The sequence below is a fragment of the Idiotropiscis lumnitzeri genome, chromosome 3, assembly GCF_059441095.1.
Source record: "Idiotropiscis lumnitzeri isolate Australia: NSW breed Sydney's pygmy pipehorse chromosome 3, RoL_Ilum_1.0, whole genome shotgun sequence".
Taxonomy (NCBI): domain Eukaryota; kingdom Metazoa; phylum Chordata; class Actinopteri; order Syngnathiformes; family Syngnathidae; genus Idiotropiscis; species Idiotropiscis lumnitzeri.
This window is the reverse complement of record NC_142393.1, coordinates 2,952,265-2,968,183: the sequence shown is the minus strand read 5'-3', so window position 1 is coordinate 2,968,183 and position 15,919 is coordinate 2,952,265. Positions and strand designations below refer to the sequence as shown.

Below are 15,919 nucleotides of genomic sequence, written 5' to 3'. Positions count from 1 at the left end.
TACGTACTTGTTGTCTTTACTTAACTGTGGTCAGACAAGCGGCAACGCGCCGCGACGGCAAATTTCAAAATAAAAGCCTAAAAATTGAACACACATGAAGCGCGATGATTTTGACTTCAAATAATTATATGCAAATCCCATTTAATACCTGATTTTATTTTGTTTATTTTTTGCTCTTTTGACGTGAACCAAGCAATTTGCCAAAGATGAAACGATTGCGCGCTTGCACACCCGCGAGGATGTTGACCGCTGAACCAGATTGTCGCTCTTATCAGCTCCGCTCGCAACTCGCCACTCACTCTCGCCGTCACTACTGCGGACTTTTGCCCTCTCTCATTGACAGATAAAGACAACAGTACCGGCGCGCTGCGCTTCAGCAAGTCCATCATGTTCGCCTCCAAGTCGCCGAAAAGTCTGCCCAGGGATGAGACCGCCGAGCAGATGTGCATGGTCGAGTGTGGCTGCGAGAAGGGGCGCACTTGTTGCGTGCACACTTCAGCGTCACAGGTGCAGGTAGGCCTCCAGCACACATTCTTTGCTGCTCGTATCCTGCTAAAATGGGTTTCAAAACACTTTTTATTGACTTACTGTTGCACTTTTGCACATCTCCGTTCTGTCATTGTTGAAGAACATAAAGTCACTTTTGGTCATTGTGCATTGTTTGTGAGGCAACTCCAAGTTCGTGTTTACAAAAGCATCACTATAGAACCCACGATGTGGTGAACGCAAGACAAGTGACGCCAGACTCACGTTAAGCATCACTCGCATACTGTACAAGAAAATACACGCACGTAACAATGCAGAGAAAAATAATTAGTATGCTTAATGGAACTGATCGTTATTATTATTTTGCAATTTGTATTTTTGGGCTTTCCTGCTCATGCTTCTCACCTCCCTAATTTTGGTGCTTTTCATGATAACATTGTAAACTGTTTTGATAAACACTTCAAATACAATGAATATAATTAACTATGTAATATAATCATCAACCACATGAAATTAGACTCAAAGCCATAACAATGACAAGAGGTTTATTGTATTGATGTGAAAGAGCCATGACTCAAGTTGTTGTGGAGGCCGGATGCTCTTCCTATAACCTTGGACGCAAACAATTCCTTCAATAAAAGATTAAAATAAAATGATTGGAAAAAAGATGGGAGCTTGTGCACTGATTAATTACGCACTTGAGTGCTGCAGCAAAGACACCAAATATGTCCATTGTAGATGCATGCGGCTGGATCTGAATCTTTTTTATTGACTCCAGTTCCATATGCACTTTGGACACTAAAAGAGTCCTTTTGGACACCAGTGTTTGCCATTCAACTGTACCGTACTGCAAAGCAAAGAGGACACAAGCGGAGCTGCAGCATTTGAGCCCACATAGATGGGTCCAGTGCAAATGCGCCAGCATTCAAATAACTTTTGTCTAATGTGCATAAAACTGATTTTTTTTTTGTGAGGTTAGGTTATTTCTATAAGTTTATACGATATTATTTTGCTTACATGTACTTGATTGTCGTAAAGCCCAGCTGTAAGCCAGCAAAATCAATATGTGATCTAAGCATTTTCTGACCTGTGCTTGCTCTCACTGCCTGGCCATGTAGCTGACTTTTAAGCCCCTTTGAGGTGCCACTGGCTGACTTTAAGCAGAGTCACATTACAAATCATGTGAATCGCCGGTCATGTGGCTTCGAGAGTTCCTTTTGGGTTAAGGCAGTGCTTCTCAATTATTTCACCAAAGTGAACCCCAATGAACAGGTGCTAAACCGGGGCGCGATAAGTATGCCCACATCCTGCACTGCATTTATTTTTTTGTTGTTTGAGTTTGAAATGTCCGACTGCATTTGAATGTTGCACCTCACGGTTCGTGATGTCAGTGGAGGTCAGTCAGTCTCCTTGTGCCGTTTCATAGAATGTTGACGTAATTAATTTGTGATTTCGGGATGGCGTTGTGTTTATTTTGTTAGCAACAATGTAAGGGCACTAAAAGTGTGACAAGGTAAGGGGAAAATGTCAAGCAGGCTACACCACCACGCAGGCCAACTTCAAAATAATAGCTTATGGCCTTTTGAATTGGCGTTAATGTATTGTTTGGTAAGCTTTTATTTTGAAGTGAGCCTACGCGTTGGTGGCGTGTTCCGCAAATGTATTCGCAACTTTGACAGAACTAAGAGATGTTGCTCACATCAATTAACTTACCGGCGACAGTAACAGTTCCGCTATAATTCATTTTTTTAGTTGGAGGTTTCCGAATTGCTGAAGGAGTCTTACGAGTATCACAAATCTAAGTGTAAAATAGAAGAAGAGACGCTATTGTGGGCTCATGTGAAGTCCCGGTGTGCTACGCCGTAAAAAGTTCCAGTACTCTGACGCTAAAAAGTGCCTTAGTAGAATACACATAGAAGAAAGCAGGTAGGACGTTCTGGCAGTTTAATTTACTCATTTAGAATATATGCATCGATATGTTTGCAAACAACTTTTACTGGCGATATCAAACGAGTGTGGCATACATACAGTACGTGAATAATGTGCTCAACAGAAACACACGTCAAAAGTATTTTGAGGCAATGTAAAAGTCAAATAAGACTCAATGAAAACGAAAATATTAAGTACTCCCCGCTTTTAACCGAACACGCGTCTGCAAGGACAAAAACCTCAAACGTTCCACGAAATCATAATAGGCGTTGTGCGCATGCGTGCAGAACACCGGCCCACTTACAGCACTGAAGTAGCATTTATGTGGGTAAGTCAAAATTGTAATCAAGTATTAAAACAGTTTGTGTTACTTTCAAATAATAGAACAAAAAACAAACGTAAAAGTTAGTCCTCCAAACAATTAAAGATAAAGATAAAGATGTCCTTTATTAGTTACACAATGGGGAAATTTGAAGTCTTACAGCAGCAAAGATTTAGATCACACAGAGTCGGCGGCGTAATGTAGCCGTTAATGTAAAACAGTAGCAGCAGACATTCATAAAAAGCATGCAAATATATAAACGTATCTAAGTGTAAGGAAACACTCCTAATGCCTGTCCATTATACAGAGGGGGGAAACGCTGTAATGATAAAAACTACTGAAATGATTGAAAATACTGCAATGATAAAAATATTGCAATGATAAAAGTACTGTAATGGTAAGAGTACTGAAATGATAGAGTACTGCAATGATAAAATATACTGTAATGATAAAAGTACTGTAATAGTAAAAGTACTGCAATGATAGGAAATACTGCAATGATAAATGTACTGTAATAGTGAACGTCCTGCAATTAGAGTAAGAGTAAACATTAAGGATAAAACTACTCATAGTAATCATATTGAAAGATAGTAAACCGTCCTTTTTTTCAAATTAAAAATTCACATGTTGCAAAAGTTAAATGTTTCACGACATCACAAAGGAAATTTGTCGTTTTTTGTTTAAAATGCATTAAATTAGAATTCTATGAGAGAAGACACTTATTTTTTTAAGAAAACGTTTTTCAGTTGAATTTTACAAAATGCATTTTTTTAATTAGAAAAAAAAGGTAGATTTCAGAATATTATTCACTATTCACTTTTTGATTTGTTGATCGCATCAAGTTCAGAGGTGTTTAAGTATGTTTGACTGCTAAGTATGAGGTGTGTCACAAAATATTTGGAGTCTAACATACTTTCCCCGCCTTGCATAATGCATCTTTTCTGACACACTTTGTGTGTTTTGAGTCTGTAGACCTTTACATTACATGGAATTGCTTTTAACACATTTCATCAATGCAAGGTGAATCCGGCCATCAACAGATTAAGATTAAACATCCCCGGTCTCCAGTGCTGAAGAGTTAACTGACACCTGTCTGTCATTTTCGCAGCGAGGCCATGACAACTTGGCCTATGACTATGGCAGCCAAAGCAACCTCTGCTCTCCACTCAAAACCTCCACAGAAACCTTTCAACTCCTGGGCCTGGCCCCAGAGCACCCTCTGCGTGCCGTCGTTGAGAGCAGGATCTCCCGGCTGAACGGGGTGCTGGCTGTCAGCTCAGCTTCCCCAAGCCGATTGACCAAGGTGGAGTACTTGAGCTCTCAGATCGCAGCCGCAGAGATCGCTCAGGAGCTGCGCAAGATGGGCTTTCATGTGGAGTCGGGGGTGTGGATCAGCGTGGATGGCATGCGTTGCCAGTCCTGTGTGGAGTCCATCGAGCGGCGTGTCGGAACCCTACGGGGCGTTTCACACGTTCGGGTGTCGCTCGAAGAGTCCTCAGCACTGGTTGTATATCAACCGCTTCACGTCACGCGGCAGGACCTGAGAGACAAAATTGAGGAGATGGGATTTGGAGCTACTTTATTGAATGATGATCCATCTGCAGCTATCAGCAACTGGCAGCGGGATGTAACCCAAACTGTGACCGTCTGGATAGGAGGAATGACCTGCAACTCATGTGTGCAGTCCGTACATGGGCGCATCTCTCAGGTGCTGGGAGTCCACTCTATTGGAGTGTCACTAAAAGACGCAAAGGGAACAATTACCTATAACCCTGGCCTCACAGGACCAGAGCAGCTGAGGCTGGTTATCGAAGAAATGGGCTTTGACGCATCACTCCGCGGTAGGTACCCAAGATAAATGTCAGCCTTGAAATCACGACTGTCAAACATAACACATGGGCCAAGACAGGCCAGCAGGATGTATTTGAAAAACAAAGAATACTGTGGTGACCTTGCAGTTGCTAAACAACGCAAATTGCATGCACATCTTCTCAAATGTATTGATGAGATGCCAATGGAGGTGCCAAGAGAAACTGTCAATCCATGAGACATATGTTCCCAAGATTAATTTTATACTTGGAATGTAATGGAAATGTTACTGCAACAACAAAATAACAAAATTCACTTAACTGTTGAAAAGTAAAAAAAAAAAAAAAAGACCAACAGAGGGAGACAGAATAGAGAAGCCTTGCAAATCGGCAATGACAGCATCCATATTTTTTTCTTAGATGAAAAAGAAAGCAAGAGATAATGAGGGGGGAAAAATCCCAATCTTTGCGCCTATAAGGGGGCGGGGTCAGGTCATAACATGCCTCTATACTTGCATATGCGGGGCAGGGGCTTCAAAAAGGTGATAATGACAGTGTTCTGTTCTGCGTTGTGTGATTATATGCGTATATGCGCGCAAGTCTGTACCCTGTGTCCCCCGCCAACACACATTGTCTCGTTGCCATGGAGACGACCTCACTGGCTTCTAACGAGCACACCAAGCACTGAGGAGTGAGGTCTTCAGGGAGATAAAGATGCTCTTCAGCAGCCAATAGCATTCCATCCTGTCGATAAGAGTCCAAAATCGTGACCGTTTGGTGCCAACATTAGCGGAACAACGTAGCCTCCAAACTCAAGTCGTGAGCCCCCCCGAAAATCGCACAGAATGGAGCTCTAGTAAAACCCAACGCACAACATTGTCGTGTGATATTTTTTGAAAAGGGAAGTCAAAACAGAGTGTGTTGAAGGTCACGGCCAGTCCCCCTTTATGTTAGCCTTGCGTCGGTTACCATAGAAACCAACCAGTCGGGCAGCCTCTCCAGTGCAACATGAAGGGCCCTTCGCGAGGTCTTTCTTCTAGGATTAACGTCAGCAGCAGCTTGCCCAAAAAAGTCAAATTAACGACAGCGAGGCCAAGCACTGCTTTAAAAGTTGCACTGACGTGAAACTTTCCCTCAATGTAATCCGGCATTTTTAAGTAAGATTAACGATGAGAGATGTTGACCTTTTAAATGTGCAAAGAAAGAAAAATGTTAAGTTTGTATTCATGGCTGTCTTTCTGCTTATCAGAACCAGTCCAGACTCAAGAAGCGGCCGTTAGCGCTGAACTCTCTGACCTTTCGGATTGGCCCTGTAAAACAGAATTTCGCAACAGCGCCGGTTGCCGGTCCTCGTCTGCAAATGGGCAGATTGGCACAAGAGAGCAAAAGTGCTTCATCAGCGTGAAGGGAATGACCTGCGCCTCGTGTGTGGCCAACATCGAGAAGAACCTGCTGAAACACCACGGTGAGTTGCCGTGTATAGTCTGACATTGATAGTGGACTATTTTTCAACCTCAATTTGAATACTTTTACGAGCAAAGGTCATAAGTCTGACATTTGACCTCCAGGGATCATCTCTGTTTTGGTGTCACTGATGGCTGGAAAAGCGGAGGTGAAATATGACCCTGATGTGATAGACGCTCCTGCTGTGGCTCAACGTATAGAGGACTTGGGTTTTGGCGCCAAGACCATCGAGGATAATACAGACTCACTTGGGAAACTAGAGCTCAATGTGAGTTGATTTGAAAGACTAGGAAAATGTCAATTTTCTTTTTTTTGGTTAAAACAATTGTTTGAAACAAAATGAAAAGGCTATTCGCCGCTTAAGTGCACTGCAAAAGACAATCATTGGTGGATTGAAAGATTTTTGAGGTGGGTAAGAACAATTGATGTATCTGTTTTAGGTTTTAATCTTATTCCAAGAAAAAAATACTTAAAAAATATTTCTTACATTAATATGTATATATATATATATATATAAGTTGGTTTCTTTTTCGTTGGCAGAAATGTAACAATTTCTACTTTATCGTCAGCTTCCTCCAAAAAGTTACAATATTAAAAAAAAAAAAAACCTCATTGGAAGCGTTAATTTAACTTTACTTCCAGATAACGGGAATGACGTGTGCGTCCTGCACTCATCATATTGAGTCTAAGCTCAGCGCAACCAAAGGGATCGTGGGCGTGTCGGTGGCCTTGGTAACTAAATCAGCAAACATCCAGTTTGATCCAGATGTGCTGGGAGCTCGCGATATAATCGACATCATTCAGGTGAAACACGTGGAATTTCTTTCTTTGACATCTTGTCGACTACAAGTTGAGGTTGCTCTCTCGCTCTTTTAGAACCTGGGCTTTGAGGCTACTCTGATGAAGGCAGGCTACAAAAGCAACCTTGACCACACCCAAGAGATTCGACAGCAAGTATCGAATTACCTCGTTGCAACTTTAATGAGGTCATTTGAAATCCTCAAAGTCACACACGTGTGAATGTTGGTGCGCTTTCGATGAGTGCAGATGGAAGACGTCTTTCCTGCTCAGCCTGGTGTTCGGCCTGCCTGTCATGGGTCTCATGATTTACATGATGGTGATGGACAGTCAGCATCAGCAGCACGGAGGCGCCATGCCGGAGGAGCACAACCTCCTGCCTGGCCTCTCGATCCTGAATCTGATCTTCTTCCTGCTGTGTACTCCGGTCCAGGTACAATGAGTTCCACAATCGTGCACCTTTCAGTGATTCTCAAATCACCAGTAGTGTGAAGGCTTCCTCTGTCTCGTGCAGGCGTCATCGACCTTTTGAAAATCGAGGGCTACTTCCTGGCTAGGACTGTTGAGATTATACAAAAGGCTGCCAGTTTGATACACCCTTCTAAAATAACTAGTTTGTCAAAATTACGGTTATACGTTGTTATTAATTAATGTTCTTAATTTATGTGAAGACATTGATCATGTTTGCGATTTCTTGCAGTAATTAGGAAACAAATATCATTTGCAACACTTTGGTCATAAATGTCCCTTGTTGGGGGCTACCATGTTGCTGACCTCCTGCGCTTTTGTGGTGCGTATGAGAATCAAAGTGGCTCAAACTTTTTAAAAATCATCTACAGTACTGTTCACTTGTATTTAAAGGGCTTCTTTACTAATTTAGCAATTTTCAGCAGAAAAATATAAATATATAAAATATATTATTCCTAAATATTTTTCCTATAATCAATTCACTATTTTTGACGTGAAATGAACATTTTTAAAAACACATTTTGCCAGGGCTCACGTAACAACCACTCAGTCTGTGAACATTCCGTGAAATTGTACACTGTCCCTTTAAGTCTATATGGGATACATTTTACTTGAACCATTATTTATTTATCTATTTATTTATGTTCCATTTATTTAAGTGCAGTGTTAATGGTCTGTGCACAATAATAATATTCAGAATTGAACCACCTTGTTTTGAATTAAAACCGAGGTCTACAACGCTATTTGATTTTAATGTTGGTCATTATGGTGGTACTTTGGGCTTTAATGAGGGGGTAAGTTAAATCGTTTAAAAAAAAAATGGTTGAAGCTCAACATCTTGAAGGCTTTTCTCAAACTGATATCATTCTCGGGGTCTCGTTTCGGACCAGGTCTTGGGAGGCCGGTACTTCTACGTTCAGGCGTATCGCTCTTTGAAACACGGCACCGCCAACATGGACGTTCTTATTGTGCTGGCCACCTCCATCGCTTACGTCTACTCGTGCGTGGTGCTCATCGTGGCCATGGCAGAACGAGCCAGCCAGAGCCCAGTCACGTTTTTTGACACGCCACCGATGCTCTTTGTGTTCATCGCTCTGGGCCGATGGCTGGAGCATCTTGCCAAGGTACGAAATGGAAATGCGGCATATGGACACTTCACCAATAGAACCAGTAGAACCCTTTGATTTTTTGTTGTTGTTTGTATTCTTTCAACAAATACAGATCAAAGTTCATTAATAAACAGTGTATTATACTAATATATAATTATTTAAAATATTTCCAATACAATGAGTGTTTTTTTTTTTAAGTTACTAAAGTTTAATGTTTATTTTGCGTTCATTAATAAAAGTTCTCCATTCTATGTGTGCAGCTTTTTCACATTCCTTGGCCGCAGGTCATGTCAGGGGTAGATGGAATATTAACAAGTAAAATGGCAAAATTATATCAAGTCATCTTAAGAAAAGAGAGTATTTCAAAGTCACCTGACCACAAACGTCGTCTCCTGTATGCTTTTACGGAATGGTGTCAATCAGGAAACAGATCACCTTTTGTAGTCTTTTGTTTTCCAGGTTGGATATTCACAAAAAGGCAAATGCAAAATAAATTTGTACTGAAATAATCAGCCGCCTGAATCATGCTCATAACAACACACTTGTTGTTTCTTTACAAAAAGAGCAAAACTTCAGCAGCTTTGGCCAAATTAATGTCACTGCAAGCCACCGATGCCACTGTGGTCACCATGGGACCTGACCACTCCATTATCAGGTGCCACAGCAAATTTAAGTTTGCAACCAATCAAATGAAACCGAGCTTGAAAAGGTTCTTTCACTTTGCTCTCCGTCAGTGAGGAGCAAGTGCTGGTGGAGCTGGTGCAACGCGGCGATGTCGTCAAGGTGGCTCCTGGTGGGAAGTTCCCCGTGGATGGGAAGGTGATTGAAGGAAGCTCGATGGCGGACGAGTCTTTAATTACGGGTAATTCATTTTTTTTTTGGAATATATATAAATGTTGTATCTTAATCGAATAGCGGTGAGCATGTCCGTCAAAATAAAACATTTTAAAATATTTTCCTTGACACCTCCATTAGGCGAGCCGATGCCTGTCAGTAAGAAGGTGGGCAGCCCGGTGATTGCCGGCTCCATCAACGCTCACGGCGCTCTTCTTGTGGCGGCCACCCACGTCGGTGCGGACACAACGCTGTCACAAATTGTCAAACTGGTGGAAGAAGCCCAAACATCCAAGGTAAGTCAACCATCAGTTTGGAGCGCTTCTTGCTCAAAAAACATGATGCCAATTTTTCCAAGACATGAGCCAGATTAAAGAACAAGGAAACCAGTGCAGTCTTCCAAGACAATTTGTCAGTCATAGTGTTCGTCATTGTGGAAAAGACAAACAGTCACACTGAAGGAGTTGTAGGACTTAATGCATCAAACCAAACGAATGCAATACAACTTGTGTGTTTGTGCGTCTGACTGCCGATGTCTCGTTTGGTGCTGCTCATTCACCGTCTCTCCCACTCGCAGGCTCCTATCCAGCAATTTGCTGACCGACTCAGCGGATATTTTGTTCCCTTCATCATCGTGGTCTCGTTGCTTACTCTAATGGCGTGGCTTGCCGTAGGCTTTGTCAACTTTGACATTGTGAGAGAGAACTTTCCGGTAGGTGTGTATTCATGTGCTGTGGTGGATATATATATATATATATATATATATATAAGAAAAAAGTTTCCCTTTTGCTAGACATTTCAGTTTTATTTTTAGTCAAATCTTTTTTTTGGTATTTCTTCACATACAAGCTAAAAGCGGCTATGTTCTTCACAGGGTTATAACGCCAACATATCCAAGGCGGAAGTCATCATTCGCTTTGCCTTCCAGGCATCCATCACCGTTCTTTCCATTGCATGCCCCTGTTCCCTGGGGCTGGCGACCCCGACGGCAGTGATGGTGGGCACCGGGGTGGGTGCGCAGAGCGGGATCCTCATCAAAGGAGGCGAACCTCTGGAGATGGCCCACAAGGCAAAGCACATGCACTCAGTTCGGATGTCACAAGCGGGTCAGGACGCTGACATGTCTGACGCGCTCTCTTCAGATCAACGTGGTGATGTTCGACAAGACCGGTACCATCACTCACGGCGTGCCCCAAGTGACACGTGTGTTGGTACTGTGGGAGATGGCCCGCATGCCTTTGAGGAAGATCCTGGCAATTGTGGGAACAGCCGAGGCCAGCAGCGAGCACCCGTTGGGCGTTGCGGTTGCCAAGCATTGCAAAGAGGTGACTTTTTGCATTGTTTGCGTTTTATGAATACAGTGGTAATTTACATAAAAAAGAAGCCCACTCCTCATTAAAGAGAAACAACTCAATACCGCTTTAGGAAGCACTTGTTTATTCTTGAATCGGAGTCAGGAAGACGCTTCCACAAGAGTGTGGTCTGATAGCCAAAGACTCCATCTCCCATTCTACTTCTTGCACTTAGGAGCTGGGCGCCGATGTGCTGGGTTACTGCCAAGACTTTCAAGCAGTGCCGGGCTGCGGGATCAGCTGCTGCGTTTCCAATGTGGACCACCTGCTGCCACAGCGGAGTGAAGAGCGGTTCGCAGATGAGAGCATTTCGGTTGAAGCCGCTGAGAAACCAAATGCAGGTGTGTTCGCTTTCAGGTCCGATGGCTTGCTCAACTGACAACAGCTGAAGTTTATTTGGTGTTACTACCTCAGAACTTCATATTTGCTTACTTTGAATACAATCCTTTTTCTTACTTCAAATCCAGGTGAGGTTTTATGTTACTCCGTCCTGATTGGGAACAGAGAGTGGATGAGGAGGAACGGCCACCATGTTGGAGCTGACGTGGACGCCGCCATGTCGAGCCATGAGGCCAAGGGGCAGACGTCTATCCTGGTGGCCATAGATGGTGAGCGAAAAAGACAAACGTGGTTATAATTCCGATGGCTTGCTGCACTCTGATCGTAAGGTGCTCGATGCAGGCGTACTGTGCGCCATGATTGCCATTGCAGACACAGTCAAAGCGGAGTCGGCCCTGGCGGTGCACACCCTCAAAAGCATGGGCATCCAGGTGGTCATGATGACGGGGGACAACCGACGCACAGCTAAAGCCGTAGCCGCTCAGGTGAGCGGACGAAGAGGAATCTGTCAAATTCGTCACGTTCAACCGCGTTTGTCGGCCGTAGGTCGGGATCACCAAGGTGCTTGCCGAGGTGCTGCCCTCACACAAGGTGGCCAAAGTGCAGGAGCTCCAAGAGCAAGGCCTGCGCGTGGCCATGGTGGGGGACGGCGTCAACGATTCGCCCGCCCTCGCACGCGCCGATGTCGGCATCGCCATCGGTACGGGCACCGATGTGGCCATCGAAGCGGCGGATATCGTTCTCATCAGAGTGGGTGGCGACTATTTTCCCATGCGATGATGTCAGCTGCTCGCATGAGCCGGCTGTGTTTGTTCTGCAGAATGACCTCCTGGATGTGGTGGCCAGTATCGAGCTGTCCAAGAGGACCGTGCAGAGGATACGGATCAACTTTTTCTTTGCGGTTATCTACAACCTTGTGGGAATACCCATCGCTGCAGGTGAGCAAGCTGCAAATCACGCTTCAGCCGTAACTTGGCTTCATTGATTTGGAATGCGAAAAATGTCAATGAAGAGCCTGTTCAGGGAATGAGTCGAGCTGTTAAGTCGAGGTACCATTGCGTTTAATATGTGTCCTGGAATCGGTGCGTCTTGAGCCCTCGTGTCTGCCCACCTCAGGTATGTTCATGCCTGCTGGCTTGGTGCTGCAACCATGGATGGGCTCTGCTGCAATGGCCACCTCTTCCCTTTCTGTGGTGCTGTCATCGTTGCTGCTAAGATTGTGAGTCCTAGTCTCCTAACTAGTACATTGAATGTGTGTGTGTTGTTATTTTGTGTGTAGAGTTTTCACGTTTGCTTGGTTTTCACCAGGTACTTCGGCGTCCTCCCACATTCCAACAACACACAATTTAAAGTCGTCAATGTTCAGCGTCCAAGGCTAGATTGTGGTTGTGATACTCGTTTGTCTATGGGTGCTTTTGCGATGGGCTGTGCACCCCGTCGTCAACTTATACACAAATTGTAGTTGACTGGCTGTGTTTTTTGTGAGGAGTCAGAAATGAATCAAGACTAACATTTTACCACTAAAACATTTTCTGTCCTGATATTTAAGTAAAACAAAATTGTGGGTTATGGTTAGCATTAACAGTTTTATTTCAGCACTAAAATATCGTTTTAATTCATGATTAGGATTATTATATGTACGATTCTCGCAACAACTACAGACACATGCGCAATTATTTTATTTTCCGATGATGTCAAGTTAGGCCAGCTGAGGCATAAGCCTCACCTGATGATGGTGTAATAAATCGATTAAGCACCGTTTACGTTTCTCTTAACTCAAAACATCTTTTAAGATGAGTGGCACCTGTTTCCCGCAGATACAAAAAAACATCAGTGGACGTGTATGAGGGAAGAGCGAGAGGCCTGATGCAGAGCCTCCATTCCTCGCAGATCAGCACCTTCCCCGGACTAGAAGGTCAGCGGCGGAGTCCAGCTCCTTCCACTGAAGCCTGGGAACACCACAACACCAACGGCACACGCGTTTTGTAACGTATGAATATTTATGTAAATACATTTTTCCAAGTAACGCTGTGTGATGTGGTGCATCAATGAGAGCGGTCGATCGAAGAACGGTGCAAAAGCAATAGAAAAATTGAGAATAGAAGATACCATTTGCATGAGCACCTCAATTTTCGCAGGCTCAAAAATATTTGGGGAATTGACAAGTCTGTGGTGAAATATGGTTGAACAATTTCTGGTTTTGACTTTTTCCTTCTGTTTTACTCTGGTTGAGTATTTAATACGTACGACCTAAAGACATACTGGAAGTATTTGTCATCCGTAATTGGAAACTTGCTGGTGATGATTAATCGAGACTGAATGATTAAACGACAACAGCCTCTTAAGTCAACCCCAGAGTGCCTAAATTGAAAAAAGTCCAAAGTGTGTAGATACTTTACGTAGAAATACAGTCCAGAATGTAAATATGACACAGTTACTGAATATCATCGGTGGAAGAAGATATCCATAAAATTAATGTTGCGGGGGCTGTCTCATGGAGGTGACAACTTATGAAATATGCATGTGATGTACTTATTTCTCTTTAGGGATGTCGTCGAGTACTGGCACTTTATTTTCCGCTTAAAGCACTGCATTCGTGTTACTTTAACTTTTCAATCGCAATGCATCCTTAAAGTGGAAGTCAACACCAAATTTTTATGACCATATGTTTTATCGAGTCGAAACACGGCATTCTGATTAATGTTGCATTTTTGGAATATGAGTTAAGCAGTAAAATTGACCTGTTTTTTGATCATTTCAAGGGGCGGCCATTTTGTCACTTTTGTCAATTAAAGTTGGCATCACACTTGCTCAGGGATCAGCTAACGACCAATCACGGCTGATCATCGGAGAACAGGTGAGCTGTGACTGGTTGCTACCTCAGCCGTGAGCAACTATGAAATAATTTTCAGTCGACAGAAGTGACAAGATGGTAAAAAAAAGAAAAGAAAAAAAGGTCTTCAAAACAAACACTGGCGCCCATCTTGCGGCGCAAAGTCCTCCAGCATCTCATCTACGATGTCCTCTAATCGACACTGAGACCTTGTTGTCGTGTTTATTTTGTTTTCTCACAGGCAGACGCATTTGTTTGCCTTTGACTTTCAGGAGCCTGCGTGGTCTTTTTAGCATCAAAATATAAAACCCAAAGCCATGCAAGTCATTGATGAGTCAGGCTGAAATCTAATGCCGGTGATTATATATCCGGTGACGAGAAGACATACAAGGGCACGCTGTCCTTTGCTCTTAAAAAGAATCCCCAAGATATTGGAAAAGCGGAATCACCGCCACACGCTGAGAAAAGCCCCTGAGTGGACATTTTTTTTTTGGGCTGCGCTCCAGACAGGATGGCAGGACCTGGACTAAATTAAAAGTACTTAAGCAGCCTCGAAGGGATTTAAACCTCTTGTTTTGTCGAAGAAGACTTGATGTGCTGCAGCAGTTTTGGTTTCTTTTTTTAAAACTTGTGTAAGATTTATGTAAGCAAGCTTTTTGTTGCTGTATGCTGGCCAATTTAAAAAAGCTGCATCAGCTTCTGATAAATGACCTCCCGAGTAAGCCAGTGCGGTGAGCACGTTTGCTGCCCCGCTGCTCGGGGCCGTGTGGCTCGCTTGTGCGCTTTACAACAAATCCAGTGGATAAATCACAAAGTCAAGTTACAAAACAAACAAAAAAAACATGGACGCAATTATATTTCTTATACCGGAACTTTTTAACCATTTTGAGGTGGTGGACCACCTGCGTAATTTGGATGGAAACTTAAACCCACCCATATAATTGTGCAATTTGATCAAACTAGAAAATGTAAAAACATTTTTTTTTTAATTACATGATTACTCTTTGGAATAAATATGAGCTTTGTGTTGTAACTTCCAGAACTAAACACGTCGAAAGATTCAAATGTCAATTGAGAGTTTGCATCAGACGCAAAAGTTCCGCTGTCTGGTTTGATTAATTTATTTATTTCCCTCTCTCATCCTACTGTTGAGATGTTCAATCCTGTTCCTTGAGAGCCACTGTTCTTGCGGTTTTCCCATCTCTCCGTGCTGCAGCACACCTGATTCAAATGATCAGATAATCAGCAAGGTCTGGAGAAGCGATCCTGCTCATTTGAATCAGGTGTGTTTTAGCAAGGACAGATGGAAAAGAGGCAGGACGGCGGCCCCCGAGGAACAGGATTGAATACCCCTGTCCTAACGTATGATTGACATGCTCTGGCTTTGAGCAGCGGTCGCCCAGATTCACATTCATTCACACTCACACCCAAACTGATGTGCAATCTGAAATAAAATTATTTATTTGACGTCCTTTTGTATTTTTCACATAGATTTAAAAAAAGAAAAATCGCTCAAAGAGCCAGGAAGATTAATGGGTGTGACAAAAGCCATGCGGTGACGTATGATCGTCTTGCAGAGACAAACACCAACTTTGCATTCATCTGTGGCGCAACGTGATGGATGTTGATCTATTCCTATTTGTGAGAGCATCCATCCAAAATTTGAGTGGCACTTATTTTTGGGACTGCCTCAGCGAGAGCAATCACATCAGCAAAAAAAAAAAAAAAAAAAAAGGTTCCCTTCACACTTGATTTCGCAATATACTCTACTCCAAGCACCACCACTTTGCTTTATTGCTTAACAACAATGCATTAAACGAACAAAAATGCCGTCGGGGGAATAATGAGCATTTAAAATTGTGGTTGTGATGTGTGACAAGTAAGCATAACTGGTGAGCGTTTGCAGTGAAGACGATTCGGATATGTCGGCCAGACGTCCAGCAAGAGACGTGAAGTGTTCAGCATTAATGAGCCACAACTCGGAGCAGGTGGCACAGCTGCTGATTGCAAGAGCAAGCTGCAAGAACGATTACCTGATTGCAGCAAATGGAGGAACGACACAAAGTCAGAGGTTGGAACAAGGCTGACATGTCATCATGCATTCGATTTTGTGTTTTAAAATCAGGATTTAAGAGACCCTCCAAAGCTGAGGAAATATGAACGTTATTATTTCTTTC

At 43.1% G+C, this 15,919-nt stretch overlaps 1 protein-coding gene across 5 annotated transcripts; it reads left to right on the top strand.

The window, feature by feature from the left end:
• Positions 1 to 287: 287 nt before the first annotated feature.
• On the top strand, positions 288 to 12,935 carry atp7b (ATPase copper transporting beta). Of its 5 annotated transcripts, none has more exons than XM_088290360.1 (21): positions 294 to 513; positions 3,846 to 4,578; positions 5,867 to 6,010; positions 6,114 to 6,277; positions 6,652 to 6,813; positions 6,886 to 6,959; positions 7,057 to 7,240; positions 8,166 to 8,399; positions 8,948 to 9,039; positions 9,119 to 9,246; positions 9,360 to 9,514; positions 9,796 to 9,930; positions 10,093 to 10,287; positions 10,361 to 10,543; positions 10,746 to 10,911; positions 11,038 to 11,178; positions 11,252 to 11,394; positions 11,456 to 11,659; positions 11,730 to 11,847; positions 12,026 to 12,128; positions 12,727 to 12,935. In XM_088290360.1, the coding sequence occupies exons 1-21, from the start codon at positions 388 to 390 to the stop codon at positions 12,896 to 12,898; spliced, it is 3,756 nt and encodes a 1,251-aa protein (XP_088146486.1). In that variant the 5' UTR covers positions 294 to 387; the 3' UTR covers positions 12,899 to 12,935. The 5 variants fall into 5 exon arrangements, with proteins under 5 accessions (XP_088146487.1, XP_088146486.1, XP_088146485.1 ...); XM_088290359.1 differs by having other exon boundaries at positions 5,795 to 6,010; positions 10,093 to 10,227; XM_088290358.1 differs by having other exon boundaries at positions 5,795 to 6,010.
• Positions 12,936 to 15,919: the final 2,984 nt, after the last annotated feature.